General features: G+C 47.1%; 1 protein-coding gene across 1 annotated transcript in view; it reads left to right on the top strand.

Annotated features, from left to right (window-relative positions):
• The window catches only part of EHD3 (EH domain containing 3), a 38,046-nt gene extending 17,198 nt beyond the window's left edge, over positions 1 to 20,848 (top strand). The window contains exons 3-6 of the mRNA XM_065401049.1: positions 3,771 to 3,868; positions 16,402 to 16,814; positions 18,076 to 18,240; positions 20,321 to 20,848. Of these exons, the coding sequence (XP_065257121.1) occupies positions 3,771 to 3,868; positions 16,402 to 16,814; positions 18,076 to 18,240; positions 20,321 to 20,848 (1,204 nt within the window). The remainder of the gene's footprint in view (positions 1 to 3,770; positions 3,869 to 16,401; positions 16,815 to 18,075; positions 18,241 to 20,320) is intronic.
• The last annotated feature ends 1,197 nt before the right edge of the window (positions 20,849 to 22,045 follow it).

Below are 22,045 nucleotides of genomic sequence, written 5' to 3'. Positions count from 1 at the left end.
GTGCATCCCTGGCAATCCCCTGTATTTGTAGTGAACTGCGGCTGGTTATTTTAAGCCATCACTCTGGCACATATGATCAGTTGCCTATAGAACTCTTGCCCAGTGATACCATTGGGTGGGGGAAGGGGGAAGTAACATTCCCTAAGCAAATTAAGAGACTCAACCCATGTCTGAAGTGGGTGGAATTTCTAACTGAGACGAGAATTTCACCAGCCTGTTAAAGGAGGTAGCAAATATAACTTGGTATAGTGAATGAGTCATCTGAGTAGTCAATCATAATGGTCAGCCAGTCACCCTGAAGATCAGACTACCTGTCCTTCGCCCTTGCATTTCAGGGCTGTAGCTGTGTAATGTGCTTGGAATTTTTCCTGGATGAAGATCCTGCACCTTATAGTGCAGTTCTACTCTGAAAAGTGGTATCAGCATGACATCATAGGGCAGAGGTCCCCAAACTGTGGGGTGCACAGAGAAATGCTTGGGGGGGCACAGCTAGGGTCAAGGCCAGTCCCCACAAGGGGCAGGGAGGGAGCCCCACAGGTCCCTGCCTGCCAGCTTCAGCCCCCTTACCACATCCCCTTTCCCCCTCACCCCAAGCCAGAGCCATGACAGGGGTAAGGCGGTACATGAGGTAAAAAGTTTGGGGACCACTATCATAGGGGTTCATTTTTGTTGTTGTATTGGGCCAGGTTTTCTGCTGCATTCAGCTCCCACAGCAGAGATGGGGTAAGCAGGTAACAACTGTTGCTCTCAGTTTCTACAGAGCACCAGCTGCAGGACCCTCCACCAGCTGGGGATTGCTGAGGCAACATCATGCTCTGGCCCCTCCTTGACCATGCCATGCCATGGGGACTGAAGTGAGGGAGACACACACGCACTTTGTATCAGCTGGGGCTCCCAGACTCTTGGAAGTATCCCCAGCAGAGAAGGTATAGGCAGTGCCCACATCTAGGGCAACTTGAATGGCACAAAGTGCATGGAGCAGGACCAAAAATCTGGCCCATCACTTTCACATCAAGTTTGCACCATTGGCCAAACTGGGTCTCCTTGTTTCTGTATTGTCAACAGTAAGAGATACTCTGGAAGCTAGTCTGCCCCCCACGTATGATACAATTATGCAATCCCTACTGTCTTCACCTGGGTTTGGCCCTGCAGCTGAAATTGAGCTAACAATGCCTGGGCCAGAACAGAATCCAGCCCTCCCTTTCTTCCTCCACCATCAGAGGAGTGTTCTTACTCTCTGGATAGAGAGGGTGTGGAGGATGGAGTTGCAGTCACACCTCCTTGAAGGCAGATCAAAACCCAGCAGAGAAACAGCAAGGAACCAAAAGAAACATTGTAGACTCAGTCCTGAGAAAACAGCCCAGCCCAGCCCAGGCATGGTTCCCCCTAACCTTAGGTCCCAAGGCATGAACCAATTACAGGGCAGCTGCTTTCCACCTCACCGCTGTGTCCAAACAAAACAGAAATAGTCTTGCCATGATAATATGATCCTCTTGGGTCCTAGCAGGCCTTAACTTCCACAGTTACTCTCCCCTCAGCCTAGGACTATGACAGCCACTGCCTGAGGAGAAATTCCTCTCTCCTCCTCATACCCCACTGCTTCCCTTTTATAGGCTGCTTCACGCCCACCCTAGCACAGCTGTCAGTTGCTCCTCTCAGTCTCAAAGTCTGACAAAAGCAACAGAGGGTCCTGTGGCACCTTTAAGACTAACAGAAGTATTGGGAGCATAAGCTTTCGTGGGTAAGAACCTCACTTCTTCCTTCTTACCCACGAAAGCTTTCGTTCTTACCCACGAAAGCTTATGCTCCCAATACTTCTGTTAGTCTTAAAGGTGCCACAGGACCCTCTGTTGCTTTTTACAGATTCAGACTAACACGGCTACCCCTCTGATACTTAAAGTCTGACAAGCCACACCTGCCAGCCCTTTCCACCAGATCTAGCAGCCCTGCTTTCCCATAGAAAGTGTTTAACCCCATCCTGGTTTCCACAGCAATGGGTATTAGATTGTATGCTCTAGGGGGCTGGGGCTATGTCTCATTAAGCACGTGAAGTGCTAAGCACAACTAATCAAGCATTATCTGTGGAGAAAGAAGGTGTCACTTGTATGTGGTTCCTTTCCCTGGTATAACCACATTTTAAACTCTGGTTTCATTGATCACTTTAGCAGTGGAATCATAGCAACTACACTGTGGAAAATACATTGTGGCTGCCTCCAAGTGATGCAGAGAACCCTTAATATTTAATAGACAGGCCTGCTTTTTGCCCTTTTTATTTTTCGGAGAAAGTGGTACCTGAGGTGAGTGTGCTAGTAAATAAAATGGTTTCAGCTCAACCCCTCCCTCCCAGCTACGTAACTACTGAGACACAACCATCTCTGCGGTGGAACATCTATTGCTGGCACAGAACAGCTGCCCGCACAACGTTTTAGTGAGGCATAACTTATCCCACTGGAAACAACGGCAGGATTTCAAGAGCAGCCAGGATGCAATTACTTGTACTGGCATTCTATTAAATCCCCGTCTTCTGGCCTCAGAACTGATCTCCTCTGTGGAATAGCTTCCCCAAGGAAAGTGCTGAAAGTCCCATTGCATGGGTCATTTAAAACTAGCCCTGACAGAGTACTCAGGCATATACTGCAGGGAACAATCCTGTCTTGGTAGAGGATGGGCTACATGTCCTAATGGGTCTTTCTAGCGCTGACTGTACTGTTGATACGTAAGCTATGCAGTGAGAAAGCCACGCCAGAAATGCTGCTGAATACTCCGGTTTTGTTAGCTAACAATCATGCAGTGAGAAATGCCCACTTGCCAAGCTGGGGTAGTGTTTGAACTGAAATCCCTAACCATGTGGGGCAGAAGTTTGTGGGACTCCCATTGCCAGATGACTAAGCCCATTCCTATAAAAAACGACTGTGTCATACTTCAGAGTGAAAAGGTATTGAAGAAACAACCGATAGCAGTGACACTAGTTTGTCCAGATGCCATGGTGACTTCAGCAGCACTGTTGGACTGTGTTCCCCCGTCCTGACTGCACCCAGCTGTCCGGTGGGCCAAATTTACTTCTGGGTTGGGCCAAAAGTTCTTCTGGTGCTGCTGCTTCCTCCCATGACAATGCATGGCTGTTACTTTTCTTGCCAACTTCCACTGCCTTGCGCCTTGCCCCACACCAACTCCCCTCCCTTGTGATATGATCGCCAAAGGGGCACCCATGCAATGCTACCACGGGCCAACAAGATAAATAACAGTGTATGCTTTTGGTCTTCTTTTGGCTTTCTCATCAGTGAGGTTAGAATGGTCAGTTTTGCTTCCCGTTTATAGCCAGCTTTGCTTTTGGATTTCCTGGCATTAGCACTATGCTGTTGCTTTTTCAGATGTGTTGCTGTTTCAGCTCAGTTGAGTCCAGAACCCTGCAGGGGAATGTTTACAGGAAGAAAAACAAAAATCCTTTCTCACTGCAATCTAAACAACAAAAGAAAATAGTTTTCTCCACATTGGGATTTGCACGTTGTTTTTCTTTAGCAACCTACATTTGGGGCCCACATGGAAAAAGTGCCGCATAACAGAGTGAACATAAAAATATTTTCCAGAAGAGCCAAATAAGAATAGAAGGGACTAGATTCTGGCTTATTTCCACCTGTGTAAATCCAGAGGAACTCCATTGATATCAACAGAGTTCTGGATTTACCGCAGTGTAAATGAGACGAGGAGCTGAATCATACATCCTGAGGTATCAATTTATCACCAGATTTTTTCCCCTTCTTTTTACACAGATTTGTATGTGCCCAGCTGCCCAACCCAGTTCTAGAGAGCATCAGTGTGATCGATACTCCAGGGATCCTTTCAGGAGAGAAGCAAAGAATTAGCCGAGGTAAGGGCTAGGCCATCTTCTGGCTTGGAGACACAAATAGAGACCAGTATTCAGAGTTTCTTTTCAAACTATTAAAACTCAAGAGGTAGGTAACCATAATGGGAGTCTTCAGAGTTACCTTATGGTCATATTGATCTAATATTGGACTTAGTGTGCAGTATGGTACCGGAAATGGTCCCAGAATGGGCTGCCAACAGGGACTGAATTAATTGCATCTCACCCAAGCAGAGATGGGAGAACCGAGACAAATGGAATAAGCATTGACCTGGAACCTAAGCTGAACTTTTCTGAGGCTTGAGAAGGTCTGGTCGCCTGGTAATTTCCTCACCATTTTTTATTTTATTTTATTTTCTGCACTGCAGGTTCTGGGTGGGCATTCAGCAGGAGTGCGGGCTGTAACTGTCAGGGTTCTGACCTGACTCAAAAAAGAGAGTGGCAAGAGAGCAATGTGGTTTAATGGTATTCAGGACTCCTTTGTGCTAACCCCAGCTCTGCCCCTCTACCCCTTGCTATGTGATCTTGGGGGAATCATTGAGGACAGAAATGTCAAAAGTGTCCACTCATTTTGGGTGTCTTCATTTTTGGGAGCCCAGCTTGAGACATGCAGATGCCTCATCTTAGGCACCCAAAAAGAGTGGATAGTCTTCAATGTTTTGGCCATAACATCTCGGAATCTGTTTCTTCGTCTGTCAAGTGGGATTGGTGACACTTGCATCTCCTGAGATTATGGTGATACAGCCGTTCATGTCTGCAGAGTGTCTTGATGACAGAAAGCGCTATGCAGACATTAGGATGAATAACCTAGTAAGCGATACCGACAACCCCAAACACAGGTCTGAAAAAATAAATGTTTGTGAAAGTCATGTTTTAATGCTTGCTAATTAAATCTCAATGCAGGCTTTGCTAATCCCTCTCCCTCACCTTAATGCATGCCCTTCCCCTAATGTTTCTGATGCCCTGAATGCCTTTTCTAATATTACACTCGTCTCCATCCCATAAATAGGGCTTTTCTTGTGCATTTCACTTTCTCTTGTCATTGAGTAATCAACTCTGCAATGAACAAGGTTTAATGCTTTTTGCTGACACCCAGTAGCAAGTTCTCAGTTAAAAAACCAATATAAGATACACAGACAATATCCTGTAGCAAAATGGACCAGTGTTTTCTGCAATCTCTGCTGTAAATTTCCCCAGTGCTTTTCTACGTGCCTCTGAGGGTGTGTCTACGCTGCAATCAGAGATGTGACTGCAGTATTGTGGATATTTCCAAGCTAGCTTGAATAATGACAGCAGTAAAACCATGACATTGCAGGCTGTACAACCCCACCCAGGAGCCTGTGTATGTACTCGAGTAGCTAGCCCATGCTGCCCAGGGCACAGCTAGCGTGGGTTACTCTGATTGCAGTGTAGACATACCCTGTGTCCTATTCCCCCATCTTAGCTATGGCAGGCAGCATAATGGGAGCTCTCTTGCTTGGAGCATTGTGTGAGTTGTTCACACAGTACCCGTTTGCAGATTACAGTCTGGAGGACTGCTTCAGCACATGGGACCCAGTTCTTCCCTTGACTCTATTGACTCTAATGCAGTCAGATGGTGATGGATTGGGCCTGTGACTTGAAGTAAAAAATCAAGGGTACTGCTCCAGTTGCATCTTGGATCACCAGCAACCGCCTGCCACACAGTTTGTGTAAGGAAGAACGTGGCCATCTGCTGCTGTTTGAGCAGCTAATTGTCCCACACGCCAAAGCCCTTTCTACACTAAAATTGTAACCAAGTCAAGGGAAGCAGTGACAGTGTGGTTGTCCCCTGACCACCACCCAATCAGAGGGTACAGTGTAGAAGAGACCTAATGTCCCCATAACTGAATTAAAATCCAGGACCGTCTGAGGCTTTAGCTAAATTATGGGTATGTGGCTGGGTTGTGTCTACATTCATCTTGTAGCAGGTTGTACAATGACCTGGTTAGGGTTGTAGGACTAGATCCTCCACTAGTGTAAATAAGTGTAGCTCTGTTGAAATCAATGGCCTGATGGTGACTTGCACCACCGAAGGATCTGCTTTGCAGCACAGAAAGGGTCTAAAGGGGTCAGGGTGTGATGCATGAGGGAAGAGGCTGCCCACAGGAAAAACTTAGGAAAAACTTTTTCACTAGGAGGGTGGTGAAGCACTGTAATAGGTTACGTAGGGAGGTGATGGAATCTCCTTCCTTAGAGGTTTTTAAGGTCAGGCTTGACAAAGCCCTGGCTGGGATGATTTAGTTGGGGATTGGTCCTGCTTTGAGCAGGGGGTTGGACTAGATGACCTCCTGAGGTCCCTTCCAACCCTGATATTCTATGATTCACAGCTCTTCTCAAGGAAGCCATCTTTGAAAAGGGGAATTTTAACTCCCAACTATGATGGAGAAGAAACAAGAAGAGGTGGGGAGGCTGGCCCCACCCACCTGGCTAGCCAGTTACTCTCATTGGCAAGCTGGTGTCAGAGGCGGGTGGAGCAGCAGTGTGGTTTCTGGGAAGAGAATGGGAAAGTGCCAGGAATTGCTGACATAGCAAAATGCTTTCCCCCCCCCCCACACACACACACCTTGCCAGCTCACTGAGATTTCACTTGGGCACCTAATTGAGACAAATGTCTGGCAGATGTTTCCCAGTGGAGACCTTGAAGTGTCTTAGCTGAGACTTCAAAATAGCTAGGAGTGGGGAAGGAATGGCTTTCTTTCGGGGAGCTCACTTGTAACAACTATGAAGCCTTGCTTTCCTCGCCCCAGCGTACCTGTGGTGTAGGGTCCTGAAGGGGCAGCTTCCATGGATCCCTATATTTGAAAACTATTTGAAGGGGAAAATAAGGCTGATAATAGGAGTGGTGAAATACGTAAGATGCAGCTGATTTATTTCTCCCCTTGAATGAACTAAACCAGCGTTTTATTTTATTTTTTAAATCCTTAAAGCTAGGGGCTCTCCTTCCAGCTAGCAACATCTAGCTGGCATCTGTAGATCTCCTTCTCCCACTGATGCGGAGCGGGCATTATTGGGAAACGGAGACTAGAACTACACTAGGAGACTCCTGCATGCTGTGTTGAAGCGGTTTAACCCACAGGGGCCTGGCGTGTTTCCACTAGTCCTCAGAAAAGAAGCATAGAAATAATCCCTGTCCCAGTGGTTCAGGGAGTCTTGGGTGCCGCAGGGACACACTGGTTCAAGGCAGGATCAGTACACGTTGGTGTCTGCATGGCCCAGGGGACTGAGAGTGAGGTATGGAGCCTCTCACTAATTTGAACCCAGCGAAGGGTCACGTTGACCAAAACTCACGGCTGTCTGCTAGGCTACTGGACAGCCACTGTCAAATGGGGGGTCACAGTCCATTTCCAGTAGGCAGGTGACCCCCCCGAACACCAGCACATGTTAGCACTAACTGCCCCCTTGCTGACAGTCTCAGTAGAGAGAGCCTGGAGACTAGATACCTCACCCACTCCTGGGGGTGGTCCCTCCCAAGCAGGGATGAGGCATGCAGGAGTGCAGTATCACAGCCCACGCTGCAGCTATGCTATGGGTAAACAGAAAGCTCCAAGCCAATGCTCTCCTTAGGTGCTAACGTTACCAGTGGTCACCCTCCAAACGAAAGTCCTGAGGGTCCTTGAGAATCTGGATGTAGGAACAGACAGGTGCAGGACGCTGAGGAGCTGACGGCCCATACTGTCTGTCCGTGCAAAGGTCCGGGGCATCTAAGTGTGCAGTAAGAACTCCATCGCTCGTGCTGCCGAGCAGAACAGGGCCAGAGTCAGAAGGCTGAGTGCCAGAGGGAAATTACACAGAGGGAGGTAAATGGCTGTGAAATCAGGAAAGGCGCGGAACTTTGCTGATGAGCTGCCTATAGCGATCTGCCCTGTTCCGCTCCTGGAGCATAGCACGCTCCTTGCCTAGGGATCACTAGGGTCAATGCTGCTGTGCTTCAGGGGTGGAGCTAGCTCACTGAGAGGTAAAAGGTGGCTTGATTTAAAGTACCTGAGGGAAGTGTTGCCTGGAAGCCACAGCACAGGGCATCCCTTCACTGCTCTGGACTCTCCTGGGCATGAGAAGAGTGGTCATTTCTTTCCCTTGCTGAGATGGGTGTCGGTGTCCACATTTAAAGCATTTGTCATTATCTAGCTCTGTCTCTCACTCCGTTTCCTTCCCCTTTCTTTTATTTCCTCCAGCTCAAGAGGAGGGCTATAGCAGTCTGCGTAGATGCCTGTATGGAGGTATTCTTACCAAAGCAGCGGTCGCTTTGTAGTCTTGGCCGCTTTGATCATTTGATAATAATACTGAATGCTTTGTCTCTTCAAAGCGTTGTTCAGATATTGCATAACTAATCCTCACCACGCTCTTGGGAGGGGAGTTTTATGCGCACCTGTAAAATGGGAATAACTGTGACACAAGGGGGAAGGGTGCAGCTTGTGCCATGTCACACAACGACTCGGTAACAGAGTAGGGACCAGGAGTCAGAGGCTTCTGCCTCCTTGCCCCTATGTGCAAATCACTAGGCCATGCTGCCTCTGTTTATTTTGCAGTGATGCCCTGCATGGAGCAGTAAACTGCATCACACTCCTAAATAAGCCAATAATCCTCTGATAACAATTACTCATCCTCTGCTATAGCAGTGCAGCACTGGAGGGCTAAGCATTGCACACTTTGCTAACCAATGATTGACAGCTTCACACTGGCCTAAAGATAGACCCTCGGCTAAGCAAATGGAATTCCACTGAATGCAATGGTGTTCTGGCTGGGCTGTATTGGGCTCCTGGTTGAGGTAAGGTTTGAATAGACATCCAGAAATCTGAGTGCTTGTGTGAACGAAATCTTCTTCTAATGAAAATCCTTCAAGCCAGTCTGCTTTTCTTCCCGCACTAGCGGTTGAGTGTGAGGCCTGGTCTACACTGGGGGGGGGGAGGAGGGGGTGATCGATCTAAGTTACGCAACTTCAGCTACGTGAATAACGTAGCTGAAGTCGATGTACTTAGATCTACTCACCGCAGTGTCTTCACTGCGGTGAGTCGACAGCTGACGCTCCCCTGTCGACTCCGCCTGCACCTCTCACTCCGATGGAGTACCCCAGAGTCAACGGGAGAGCGCTCCGTGGTCAATTTATCGCGTCTAGTCTAGACGCGATAAATCAACCCCTGCTGGATCGATCACTGCCCATCGATCCTGTGGGTAATGTAGACAAGCCCTGAGAGCCTAGCCTGGCGATAAAGGATGAGAGCTGCTAAACTGGCTTTAGGTTTCATTTCCAACATATGCATTTAGTCATGTCCATTTTTGCTGGCTCAAGTCCAGCCCAGGGATCTGCACAGCCAAGGAAATGTATATTCTAGCCCAGATGTCTCTCTTATGAAGAATAAGCATCAGTGATGACAAATGCAAGGCAAAGTCATTCTTTTTAGAAGCAAGTCTGTCCATGAGAGTCATGCATTTTCATGGTACAGTGTAAAGTTGAAATCAATAGCAATCTTATGTGACTACAGGTTCTGCCTGGAATGTCTGTGCTTGGAGCAGAAAGGAGAGCAGCCAGAGGGCTTTTCACCTCCTATCCTGCATGAAAAATTAAGTTAAATGGACACTATCAACATGAAACTAATTTTACAAAAAGTTTCTTTACCAATATTTCTTTACCAATATGATACAAAATTACTAAAGATAGTTAAGACCCAGGCAGACTGCGAAAAGCTACAAAAGGATCTCTCAAAACTGGGTGATTGGGCAACAAAATGGCAGATTAAATTTAATGTTGATAAATGCAAAGTAATGCACATTGGAAAACATAACCCCAACTATACATATAAAATGATGGGGTCTAAATTAGCTGTTACCACTCAAGAAAGATCTTGGAGTCATTGTGGATAGTTCTCTGAAAACATCCACTCAATGTACAGCAGCAGTCAAAAAAGCAAACAGAATGCTGGGCATAATTAAGAAAGGGATAGATAATATGACAGAAAATATCATATTGCCTCTATATAAATCCATGGTACGCCCACATCTTCAATACTGTGTGCAGATGTGGTCGCCCCATCTCAAGAGATATATTGGAATTGGAAAAGGTTCAGAAAAGGGCAACAAAAATGATTAGGGGTATGGAACGGCTTCCGTATGAGGAGAGATTAATAAGACTGGGACTTTTCAGCTTGGAAAAGAGATGACTGAGGGGGGATATGATAGAGGTCTATAAAATCATGACTGGTATAGAGAAAGTAGATAAGGAAGTGTTGTTTACTCTTTCTCATAACACAAGAACTAGGGGTTACTGAATGAAATTAATAGGCAGCAATTTTAAAGCAAATAAAAAGAAATATTTCTTCACACAACGCACAGTCAACCTGTGGAACTCCTTGCCAGAGGATGTTGTGAAGGCCATAACAGGGTTCAATAAAGAACTAGATAAGTTCATGGGAGATAGGTCCATCAATGGCTATTAGCCGGGATGAACAGGAATGGTGTCCCTAGCCTCTGTTTGCCAGAAGCTGGGAATGAGCGACAGGGTATGGCTCATTTGATGATTACCTGTTCTGTTCATTCCCTCTAGGGCACCTGGCACTGGCCACTGTCGGAAGACAGGATACTGGGCTAGATGGACCCTTGGTCTGACCCAGTAGGGCTGTTCTTATGTTCTTATGTAATATCAAGAACAGTGTGATAACCAAAATTAAAAAGGGAAGAATTTTAAACCTGTGCCTAGTCTTCACCACAGATGCTGTTTGCTTACATTTTGCATTTCACTCACTCACAGGATGAAACTACATTGGTCAATTTCAGCTTCCTCATTCTCATCCATTAGCACAATGCTGTTACAGTATTGCCAGCTCTTGTAATATTATCACAATATTTGGTGTTTTACCAAATGCCTCTGCTCCTGGAGTCATATGATTGCATGCAACTCAGGTTTCTTTTAAAAAAAAGCAAGTTGTAACCATCCTAGTTGCAGAGAAAAGCTTGAAAATGTAACCTGAGCGTAACACTAAAGGCTCAGAAACCAGAATAAAAAGAACCCAAGATTTATTTTTAATGTCTCATGATTTTTAAGCCAGTCTCATGATTTTTTTTCACAGCCTTACTCATGAATCTTGAATGCTCAGTGATGGAAATGCTGCAGTTGTGTTGTGTTTCCACCAACAGCAGAGAGGCAAATGTTGCATTTTTGAAATAAAACATTTTAATTTCTAATAGGTTTCTGTAATAGGTTTCTGTAAGATATTTTATTTTTATAACCATAGTGACTTACAGATGTTTTCATCAGTGTCTCATTTATTAATCAGGGAATGTTCTACCATATTTATGAATCAGATTTTAAATCAATTCACAGTATTTAAGCAGATCACTTTTTCTTTCAATGCACTGAATAATGATTGATGGTGAAGGTATTTCGAAGTTGTCAGTAGCTGTGGCTGGATGAGTGAAGGTTCTTACTGCAGATGGTCATTAAGGGCTAGATTTTTCCAAGGCCTCAGCACTCTCAGTTGGGGCCAGATTTTCAGAAGTCAATATTCATAAATGGGATCAGATTTTCAAAAGAGACCTGGCCACAAGTGTCACGATAGGAGCTGCTGGATGCTGCGCGCTTTTGTAAATCTGGAGCTTATTTATGTGCCTAAATGGGAAATTCGCTCTTCTGAAAATGTGGTCCCAGTTGTGGGTGCTGAGCACTTAAAAATTTCACTTTGAACTCTTTTCAAAATGTGGTTCCAAGTACCAAGAAATGCTTAGTCTGGCTGGTACAAACTATGAGATATAACACTTAAAGAAAGTAGCAATTATATTTTGTGTAGAAATAAACAGCCTGTTGACAGGAACGTGGGTTCGGTTTAGAAACATGAGAACTGGCTCATCTCCCCCAAGTTTTACACCCATCTGACTCAAATGCTGTTGTTGAAATTATTCTTGATTTACCCTGCGAGAACAGAATCAGGCCCCATGTCTCTTCTTAGCCCTGAAACCACTACAATAAACACCACGAAAGCAGAGATTGCTCTGTTCCATTCCAAATACTTGTTAATGTAAATGTTAGTGTTATAAAGTTCACATTAACACATCATTCCTGACTGAGAAAGCAGTGTGGTCACTTGTACCTTTGCTTTGGAAACATTTACATATCCAAGATGTGTGAGAGGATTCCACTCAGGGCCGGCTCCAGCATTTCTGCCGCCCCAAGCAAAAAAAAAAAAAGCCGCGATTGGTGGCGGCAGTTCAGCGGCAGGTCCTTCACTCCTAGAGGGAGTGAGGGACCTGCCACCCCCGAATTGGGGGGGCGGAGCCTGGGGGGGGCGGCAAGCCCCGGTGGGGGCTCCGCTCTCCCGCCGGGGGGAGGGCAGCCGGAGCCCCGGGGCGAGGGTGGCGAGCCCCGGCCGGGGCTCCGCTCTCCCCACGGCGGCCGGGGGCAGGGCGCCGGGGGGGAGGGCGGCCGGAGCCCTGGGAGGAGGGCGGCGAGCCCCGGCGGGGGCTCGGCTCTCCCCCCGGCGGCCAGAGCGCCGGGGGCAGGGCGGCGAGCCCCGGCGGGGGCTCGGCTCTCCCCCTGGCGGCCAGAGCGCCGGGGGCAGGGCGGCGAGAGGGCGGCGAGCCCCGGCTGGGGCTCGGCTCTCCCCCCGGCGGCCAGAGCGCAGGGCGGCGAGCCCCCGCCGCTCTCCCCCCGGCAGCCGGGGGGAGGGCGCGGGGGGGAGGGCGGCCAGAGCGCCGGGGGGAGGGCGGCGAGCCCGGCTGTGGCCCCGCTCTCCCCGGCGGCCCGAGCGCCGCGCCGCCCCCCTCCAGGTGCCGCCCCAAGCACCAGCTTGGTTGCCTGGTGCCTGGAGCCGGCCCTGGGTGCTGCCCCTCTCCCTTGGCCGCCCCAAGCACCTGCTTGTTAAGCTGGTGCCTGGAGCCGGCCCTGATTCCGCTAGCCAGTTTCTCTCTCTCTCTCTAACACACACATATCCACCCACCCACCATTTTTCATGCACTGTTAGTGCTTTAAATTGCTAGCTCTGTGTTGGATTATTTCCTTAAACACAGGCAAGGGCGGAAGTATCATGGTGAGCCCTGCTCTGGGAATGATGACACGTTCATATAAGCCTTTTCATTCTGAAGAGTTCCTATGCACTTTACAAGTACATCTAGAGAGGGAGAGAGGAATATCTTTACCCATCACTGAAATGCAGCCACCTCTGCAGAGGAACAGGGCAGCTGCTTAAAACAATAGGTTAGGACAAGATGTGAAGAAGAATATAGGATCCATCATGTCTCCTTCTGTTTTCATCTTCCCTTCCCTTTTGCCCTCCTTTTGCTGCTGCTCCCCCCAGCTCTAACTATACTCCTCACCCTATCTTCTCCCCATAAATCCACTAATCCTCATCTCGAGAGGCATCTGCCCAAGCCTTGGCCTTCCTGCCCTCCTTCTCACCTTTGTCTCCTCCCTTTCAGACTTCACCCCCATGCCTCCACCCTTTGTTCCAGCTGGAACAGCCACTCCACCTCAAAGACCATCACCACCATCCATGACCTCCTCATCTCTCCCTCCCTCCCTCTCCTGGCTCCAGCTGAAACCTAGATTCCCATGTCCCTGTGGCCACTGTCTCTGCAGCATTTTTGCACATTCCCTACCTTGATTCATGACAAAGAGCCATGGCAAGGGCACAGGGCTCCTCCTGTTTCCACCTCTAGGCCCGTCCTCTTCCCCCTTCTCACTCATTCTTCTCTAAAGAACTCTCCATCCAACTCTTCTCCATTTGCCCCTCCATGTAGCCATCACTTATACCCACCTGACTCCCTGCCCACTTCTCCGACACAGCCTCTTGCCTCTCCTTCCACTGCCCAGTTTCCTGCCCTCAACCCTGGTGGTTTCGGCTCCCAGGTTGATGTCCTGTCTGATCCATTAGATCCTGACTCCTCACCACCTAATTTGATTTCATCTCTCTGACCAAAGTGGCTACCTACTCAATCTTCTCACTAAACTCTGATTGCTTAGTGTGGCTGCTTCCTCTCCTGACCATCATCTCTGCTCCTTCAACATTGCTCATGTGCCCCTCTCTGACTCTGCAACTGACTAACTGTGCAGCCTTGGGCAAGTCACTTAACCTTTCTGTGCCTCAGTGTTCACATCTGTAAACTGGGCATGATAAAACGTCTCTCCCTCCCTGGAGTGTTATGAGACTCAGTTCATTAATGTTTGGAAACGCATTGAGATCCTTGCTTTAGAGGTCCCAAGTATTATTATTATTTAGAACTGATCCCTCCTACCTGGTGACATCTGATAAGATCACAGGCTGAGGGGGATGCAATAAAGGGATTACTCCAAAGTAGGCTGATGGAAACAGGCTTATGTTGCCTGGTGGGAACTTATTTGGCGTTAGCATGAGCGGTGCCAGTACAGAATGCAAAAGGGCCTAGAATAGTGCTGAAGACTGACCTACAGAGCAATCCCAGGTGCTCCCCAGAGCTGATATACTGTCACAGCAGTTGAGCCTATTAGTATTCAAGTCATGATATGCCCCACTGGTTTGTAGCCCAGTGTAGGATGCTCTTAGGTATCCAGGAGGAGCTTTTTTGACTCAGAACCAATCTCTCCATTGGTGGAAGATGCAATCTCACTTCCTTAGGGTTTTCGTTGGTATAAATTCAGTGGCCAGGTTCAAATTTGCAGGCAACACCAAAATCTGAGGTGTGCGGGGGTGGAAGTCACCAAAACACTGGTGGACAGAGCCAAACGGCTCAGGAAGCTGCGCCGTTTAGCACAGTGGAGGCTGCTGGCTACAAAAGGCAACTTGGGGTGAATAAATGGCTTGTCTATTTTATCCCCTCTTGATCTTATTTCCCCATGTAACTAAGCTCTAAGTGCCACAGAGAGTGCGTGGAGCTGGGGCTGGGCACGGAGGTGTTCACAACAGGACCTGTATCTCTTTCAATTTAGTCCACCCTATGAAAAATCCCCCCCGCATCAGACTTGCCAATTTGAAATGCTTGTCAGCCCTGGAGCTGGGATAAATCCGTTGACTGCCTCTCAAGCTGGCAGAAGGAAACCTGTCCCATGAAGAAACATCTGATGGAAGCAAATAGTTTTCCTGTTTATCTTGTCTGCTTCCCCTTCCACTGTCGGGACTCATTTTCCATTCATGCCCGAGTCTTACGTAGCGGCAGCAAGGGAATGTGATTTCAGAGCTAGAGTAAATGCCTGGGGCAGGGCATCTGCTTATATCTCTTCCTGCGTTTTGCCAGTGAAGTTCCAGCAATCAGCACCATGAAACTCACTAACTCAAGCAGGCCATGGAAAGCCCAGAGGAATTACATTCTACTCAGATGTGTTGCATTGCATTTGACACTCAAAGGAATTTATGAGCACAGCTCCTATTTGTGCCAAGCAGAGTGATAAATAGCCCTCTAGCGTGCACCAGTGCTGCATTCCAGTCCTCCCTGTTGTCATTTGCACTGACAGGCACAGCTAGACTCAGAAGGAAAACACGCGCAGGTGGGGGAGATTTTTTAAAAACGGACAAAAGAGTTTAGAGAGGAGGAAAAGAGAGGGGTGGGAAAGCCTGCACTCTACAGCGCAGGACGATCTGTGAAAAGGAAAAGGGGAGATGGGTATGTAACCAAGGCTGGCTGCGGAAATGATTGAGTTGATGCGATAGCTACTCCCTTCATTTGGGTCCTGACAAGGTCATTAAATGTCAGTAAACGTACACACACAAACTGCTGAAAAAATATTGCCACTGATAATCATCGACATTTACAGATAGGCAACATAAGAAAAATGCTATTTGGGAACATTAAATTAGAGTTTGATTTAAGGATATTTATATATTTGTATTTTTTGACATGATGTTGACAGGTTTTGTTTTACTAGTTAGAAAGCTTTAACTTTTTGAATCTCAACATCTGCCATCATTAAATAATTATTGTCTGATACCCTCCTATAATTTCCTGCAACTGTAAACATGGATAAAACTCTAAAAAAAAAAAAAAAAGTTTAAAAGTAAACATCCATATTATCCCTCAAAATTATATAAAAAAAATACAAACTGAATTTTGCCACAGCTAAATATTGTTAATATGGAGAAAGAAATACACCTCAGAGCAGCCAGGGTACAGGTTATAATTATCCAGAACCCTGCAGCCTTCATGGGTTACCTTGATGAAAAGTAATTAAGATGCTAGCCTTTCCTGTCATGTGACTGTATGCAGGGATATACCAGTTTGCGTTCTGAACATAGCAGTTTCTTGTGTGTGTGACTTTTAAAACTTGTCTGGCTGCTCCCCTATAGCTAGTCCAGAGAAGAGGACTATTGTCTGTAAAAGAAACTGTGCATGTCTTAAGCAAAATAGTGTTGGTCAGAATGAGGTGTGGGAAGCACACATGTTGGGGTCAGGGATATGGTGGAGGGGAGAGTGATATCTCCAGTACCACTCTTATCTGGCTCCCACAGAGCTCTGCACAATCTGCAGCATGCTGCCTATTCTTTCTCAGCCTGTCAATGAATACAGCACCGCATTGCCTCTCTCGTCTCCCATGTGTCTCTCTGCTCTTCCTCCTCCCCCATTAGGTTATGACTTTGCAGCCGTGTTGGAGTGGTTTGCAGAGCGGGTCGACCGCATCATTCTCCTCTTCGATGCCCACAAGCTGGACATCTCAGACGAGTTCTCTGACGTCATCAAGGCGCTGAAGAACCACGAGGACAAGATGAGGGTGGTGCTCAACAAGGCTGACCAAATCGAGACCCAGCAGCTGATGCGCGTATATGGCGCCCTCATGTGGTCCCTGGGGAAGATCGTCAACACACCCGAGGTGATCAGGGTCTATATCGGCTCCTTCTGGTCCCATCCGCTGCTGATCCCTGACAACCGCAAGCTGTTTGAGGCCGAGGAACAGGACCTGTTCAGGGATATTCAAAGCCTGCCCCGCAATGCAGCCCTGCGGAAGCTGAACGATCTCATCAAGCGGGCACGGCTGGCCAAGGTGGGTCTTGCCAGAGAAACTCAGCCTTGTAGAGTTTACGGTGGGGAGGATGGAGGAGAGGTCTTGGCTATTTCAGCTCACTGGGTCATAGCCACTGCCCATCATGTTGCATTGGGGGGGTTGGAAAAAACAAATGTCCCAGCAGCGACTAGCCCTTGTTGCTGTACCCAGAGGTGCTGTTATAATAATGTGTGTGGGAGTAGGGTGAAGCAAAAGCAATCATATCAGGGAGGCTGTCAGCACAGGAAGTGGCAGGCGATGGACACCATCTCTTACAGTCTCTTTGCTTTAAAGTAGCAACTTTAAAATTCACCCCGGATCACCAGACTTAATAATACACACATCGGCGTTTGGTCAGCTCTGGGCCTTTGGCTTCCAATTTTGAATAGTCTTAACAGAGCAAATCTGGCTCAGAGGAGACCCACAAGAACAATGCACACCGGAGAAGGAGATACAGTGCAATTCACTGAAACATACTTGAGCTTAGTAGCAGCCTGTGGAAGAGTTGCTCAAAGCAAATGGTGGAAACCCACTGGAACTATTTGAACTGGGCCGAATGTAGCTCTTGAGAATATACTGTAGGGCACAGTCCTGCACTGCCTGAAAAGAGGGACCAGGTGATACTTCAGGCTTTTGTATCATATCTGGACCAGCATAACACACTATTAGGGGAGGAAATAGAAGGATGGCCTCACCCAGTACTGTAGGTCAGGTTAGCAATGGAGGCACTGGGACAGATTCTGCCCTTAGTCACATTGATGTAAGTCGACATCAGTGGAATTAGTTCCCTTGCGTCGGCAGAATCTTTGCACATAAGATATTCATTTTATGTATTCATATTAAAGTCGGCCACACAGAAAGTATGAATCTTAAGATTAAACTCTAGCTAGATCCAAAGTGCATGGTGTCTGCTAACCCAACTGGCATTGCTAGCTGGAAGGATGCTTTGTCCTGCAGGGAGGTGTAAAATTAAACAAAACGATTCCCCGTGACAGGTGACTTTCAAACACATCTCCCAGCATGCACAATATTCTTGTGTCAGACCAATCAGGACGCACAATTCAGAATGGTATGTGTTGTGCAGCAGTGATAACCAGCAAGAGCAGGCAGAGAGAAAGAGCTCAGTGAAGGGGAAGGGAGAGAGGATAGGGTTTACTCCGAAGCTTGGATGCATGAGTACCACCTGCTGGAGATCATGTTCAGATGTACCCATTAATGCTCTTCTTGGTCTTCTTTCCCATCTCTTTTTTATGCCCGTCAGGTCCATGCCTACATCATTAGCTCCCTGAAGAAGGAAATGCCATCAGTGTTTGGTAAAGACAATAAGAAGAAGGAGCTTGTGAACAATTTGGGGGAGATTTATAGCCGGATCGAACGGGAGCATCAGATCTCACCAGGAGACTTCCCGAATCTCAGAAAGATGCAGGTAAGTGCTGGAATAACAAGGCCGGAGCATTGACCAAGGCAAGAGCATTATAGCAGCTGTAGGGAGTCAGTCAGAAGCAATGCTGAACTGATGCTGTTACAAGTATGTCAGGACTTTTGTAAGACAGAAATGAAACCTGTGTTATGTCCAGGCTATATTTAGACATAGATATTTCAACAATGGCAGGTTAACGCCCTCGCGAGAGGGAAGACTCCGTCACTTGAGTCTATGGCACAAACAACTCTTACAGTGAGTTACTTAGCTCCTTCTGCCTTTTATTTCAGACCTCAGACTTACAGCTTTCAGGACCAGCCTGGCCTCACAAATACTACTAATGTAATATTTATAATATTCTGTATTCAAATAGGGGCTATTTTTTTTTGCTCTCTACTCCCTTGCTTGTTTATTTCTGGCAAAGAAAGACTCCTGTAGAGGAAGAGGATGTGACAATTAAAGTATCCCTCTGTGTTTTTAAAAGGACAAGCAGGTTTTCTGTGCTACACATTTGGGGCCTGCACCAACGGCCATGTAAGTCAATGGGAGCCTTTCCATGACTTCAATGAGTTCTGGATCAGGACCTCGTATAGTGTATGCTAACCATGTTGGAGATGTTCAAACCACTGGCTGGCTTCAATCCAGGCTGCAGCCTGTTTCCAGCAGTTGCATAGTGAAGATTATTACCACATCTTTATGGAGCAGATGGAATCCGCTGTTCATTTAAAGAGGAGGAAAATACTCTTAAGTCCTTGAGAGCCAGCTGGAGGATCTAGTTCATTAGTTGTTAAGATGTGAATTTTATACCACTGTTAGGAGTAAATGCTGTTTAAGAAGGAAGTAGAGGTTGAAGGATAAAGATATAGGTCACTTGACTTCTCTCAGTAGAGGATGAACTAGTAACACTTGCTCTAAGCACTTTTACTTAGCTGTGAAAAGTCGGGCCAGTAGAGTTTGTCACATCAGATAAGGCCAGAACGCAGGTGTAGAAAGTGACTGGTATCTGATGTGTCAGAGGAAAACAAGTATACACTCCACCATTTGTGCAATGCTGCGCTTAAGGGGAACCCCCCCCCCCTCCTTATTCTCATGGGCAATCAGTTTATGCCCTGAAGTACAAGGGGTAGAATGAAATTATAGCTCACGTCAGACACTCTCTCAGTTTGCTCCATAAGATAATGGAGAGGGGCGCTCGTGCATTTTTAAAGGAAGGATTACTCCTGAAATGTCACAGTTGCTTCTAAAACTATTTGGATGTAGACTGAACCGTGCCTCTCTTTATTGTAATATGAGGTAGTACATTCCCCTGTAATACTAGGGTTGTATGTCCCCACACAGTAATATAGAGTAGTACATTCCATAGTACATGCCATAAAGTACTGGCCTCTTTTTGATGTCTTGAAATTGTGGTTCATGATGGCTAAAATCAAAGCCATATAAACAAACAATTCTTATGTCCCAGCAGTGGCTTCCCTCCTCTGTGGAGCATGGGTGTGGGAGCTCTGCCGTGCAGAGCATCAGAGAGACCAGCTGGGGTGTAGCAAGCCATGCAGAAGTGCTCTGAGACGCAGAAGCAGATGTCGGGCTGAATGGGTCAAGGAGTCATGGCTTGCGGGGAGGGTGCTCTGCATAATACTACTTGTGCCTGCTTTTGGCAAGAAGGTTCTATTCCTGGTCATTATGTAAGTCTCTGATCCTCTCTGCACCTTGTCTCTCCCCATCTATAAAACGGGGATAATAATCTTTACCAAGGGTTAAAGTTGATTGAAGCAGGAGTGAGAGCTTTTGCCACAGCAGCCAGGAAGGAAGGGGTCTGTCTACCTACTGCACTTTTACCAGCACCAGCAAAGGGGACAAGAGAGCTCTCCCTTTGCTTTTGGCAGAGGAGGGGGAGCCGTGTTCTCCTCTGGTCCCCCTCACTCGAGTCCCTGATCTTTACCCACCCCCCTTTATGAAAGTGCTTTGGGATCTGTGGCAGAAAAGAGGTGTACTGAGCGCTGCTGTTGTGTCACCTCCTGCCCGGCAGCCTGGCTAAATCTTACTAATGCTTGCAGTTTACCTCTCTTTGTTGTTGTCCTGCTTTAAGGATCAGCTGCAGGGTCAAGATTTCAGCAAATTCCAGCCACTGAAGAGTAAACTGCTGGAGACAGTGGAAGACATGCTGGCCAATGACATTGCACAGCTCATGGTGCTGGTACGCCAGGAAGAGTCCCAAAGGCCCATGCAGATGGTGAAGGGAGGTGCCTTTGAGGGCACCCTGCATGGCCCATTCGGACACGGCTACGGCGAAGGAGCGGGAGAAGGAATCGATGATGCAGAGTGGGTGGTGGCCAGAGACAAGCCCATGTACGATGAGATCTTTTACACGCTGTCGCCCGTCGATGGTAAAATAACTGGGGCCAACGCCAAGAGGGAAATGGTGAGATCCAAGCTGCCCAACACCGTACTGGGCAAGATATGGAAACTGGCTGACATTGACAAGGACGGGATGCTGGATGATGAGGAATTTGCCTTGGCTAATCATCTCATTAAGGTCAAGTTGGAAGGTCACGAGCTCCCAAATGAACTTCCTTCCCATCTCCTCCCTCCATCCAAGAGGAAACTGACAGAGTGAAAAGAAGGTCACCGGAGAGACACAGGAGGAGGGGGAAAGAGAGAAGACCCAGAGACACGTTTACTTAAATTATACCTTTAGATGTGAGGTCACATTTGGATTTATAACAATTTTAATATACAAAGGAAAACCTAAAGCAAAACAAAAAAGCTCAGCCCTTTCTCATAATAACATGCAACTAACTCTTCCTATATAATGTCCTTGCTTCCTAATGTGTAGTCTGTAAAGATGAAGGGAAAGGAAAGGCTTAGAGGCAGTGGCAGAAGCTGACAGAAGGGGGTGGAGGGAAGAATCAAGTAGGCTGTGTCTTCTGGGGTTGGATTAGGCACAAGTTATCTGAGGATAATCTCCAGAGTCATTCCTGAACTTCATCCACGCTATTTAGTTGGGTTCAGATGCAGCCTGAGATTTGTGAAATTCCTGGTGGGAAAGGAGAAGCGACACAAAAGTCCCTGAGCTGCAGATCAAAGTAAAAGACCACATCACCGTTAGTGATGGGCCCCCACAGAAACCCCAGATAAAAGCCCTCATGGACAGGGTCTATAGAGGTGTCTGCAATCTGGATCCAGATCTAGTTATGAATTTTCCAAGTGGCCCCTGTCATTAGGGCAGGCTCAGCCAAAACAGCAGATCTGAACACACGCAAACTTCATTGCTTTTGAAATCTGGATCTGAATTTGGCAGCTTGAATTCCTCTAACCACAGTGGGTCAGATCCAACAAGCTACTGAGCACCTGTATCTCCCATTGACACCAGTGGGAGATTCCGACTCAGGGCATGGCCAAGCAAATGATAATACAACCCACAGGAAAACAAAGAAGGACGGGACGAAGGCATGGAGATAGTTGAATGTTTAGAGGCAGAGATCAGATGGTTTAGAGGGGAGGAATTTCCCCCGCTTCATCATCCTCAAATAATCCACTGAATGTGTCATATGGAACTGCTCAGTGTTTTCCTCTTCTGAAAGCTTTCTGGACAATGGATGGTATTTATCATTCCAAGAAAGTGATATGTTTACCTGTTATCACAGAAGTGTGTACAATGAAAACCGCAAGCTCATGTTCTTATCTTATAAAAAAAATCCAACACTGTCAGATGAATCATCTATTATCAAGAGTACAGAGGCACCATGTAGCAGTAGGAAGGGCTTGCTGTATTTTCTGTGTCCTTGTGAGCAATAGCCTGGATACCGGTAAT

The sequence above is a fragment of the Emys orbicularis genome, chromosome 3, assembly GCF_028017835.1.
Source record: "Emys orbicularis isolate rEmyOrb1 chromosome 3, rEmyOrb1.hap1, whole genome shotgun sequence".
NCBI classification, from domain to species: domain Eukaryota; kingdom Metazoa; phylum Chordata; order Testudines; family Emydidae; genus Emys; species Emys orbicularis.
This window is presented reverse-complemented; position numbering and strand designations above follow the sequence as displayed.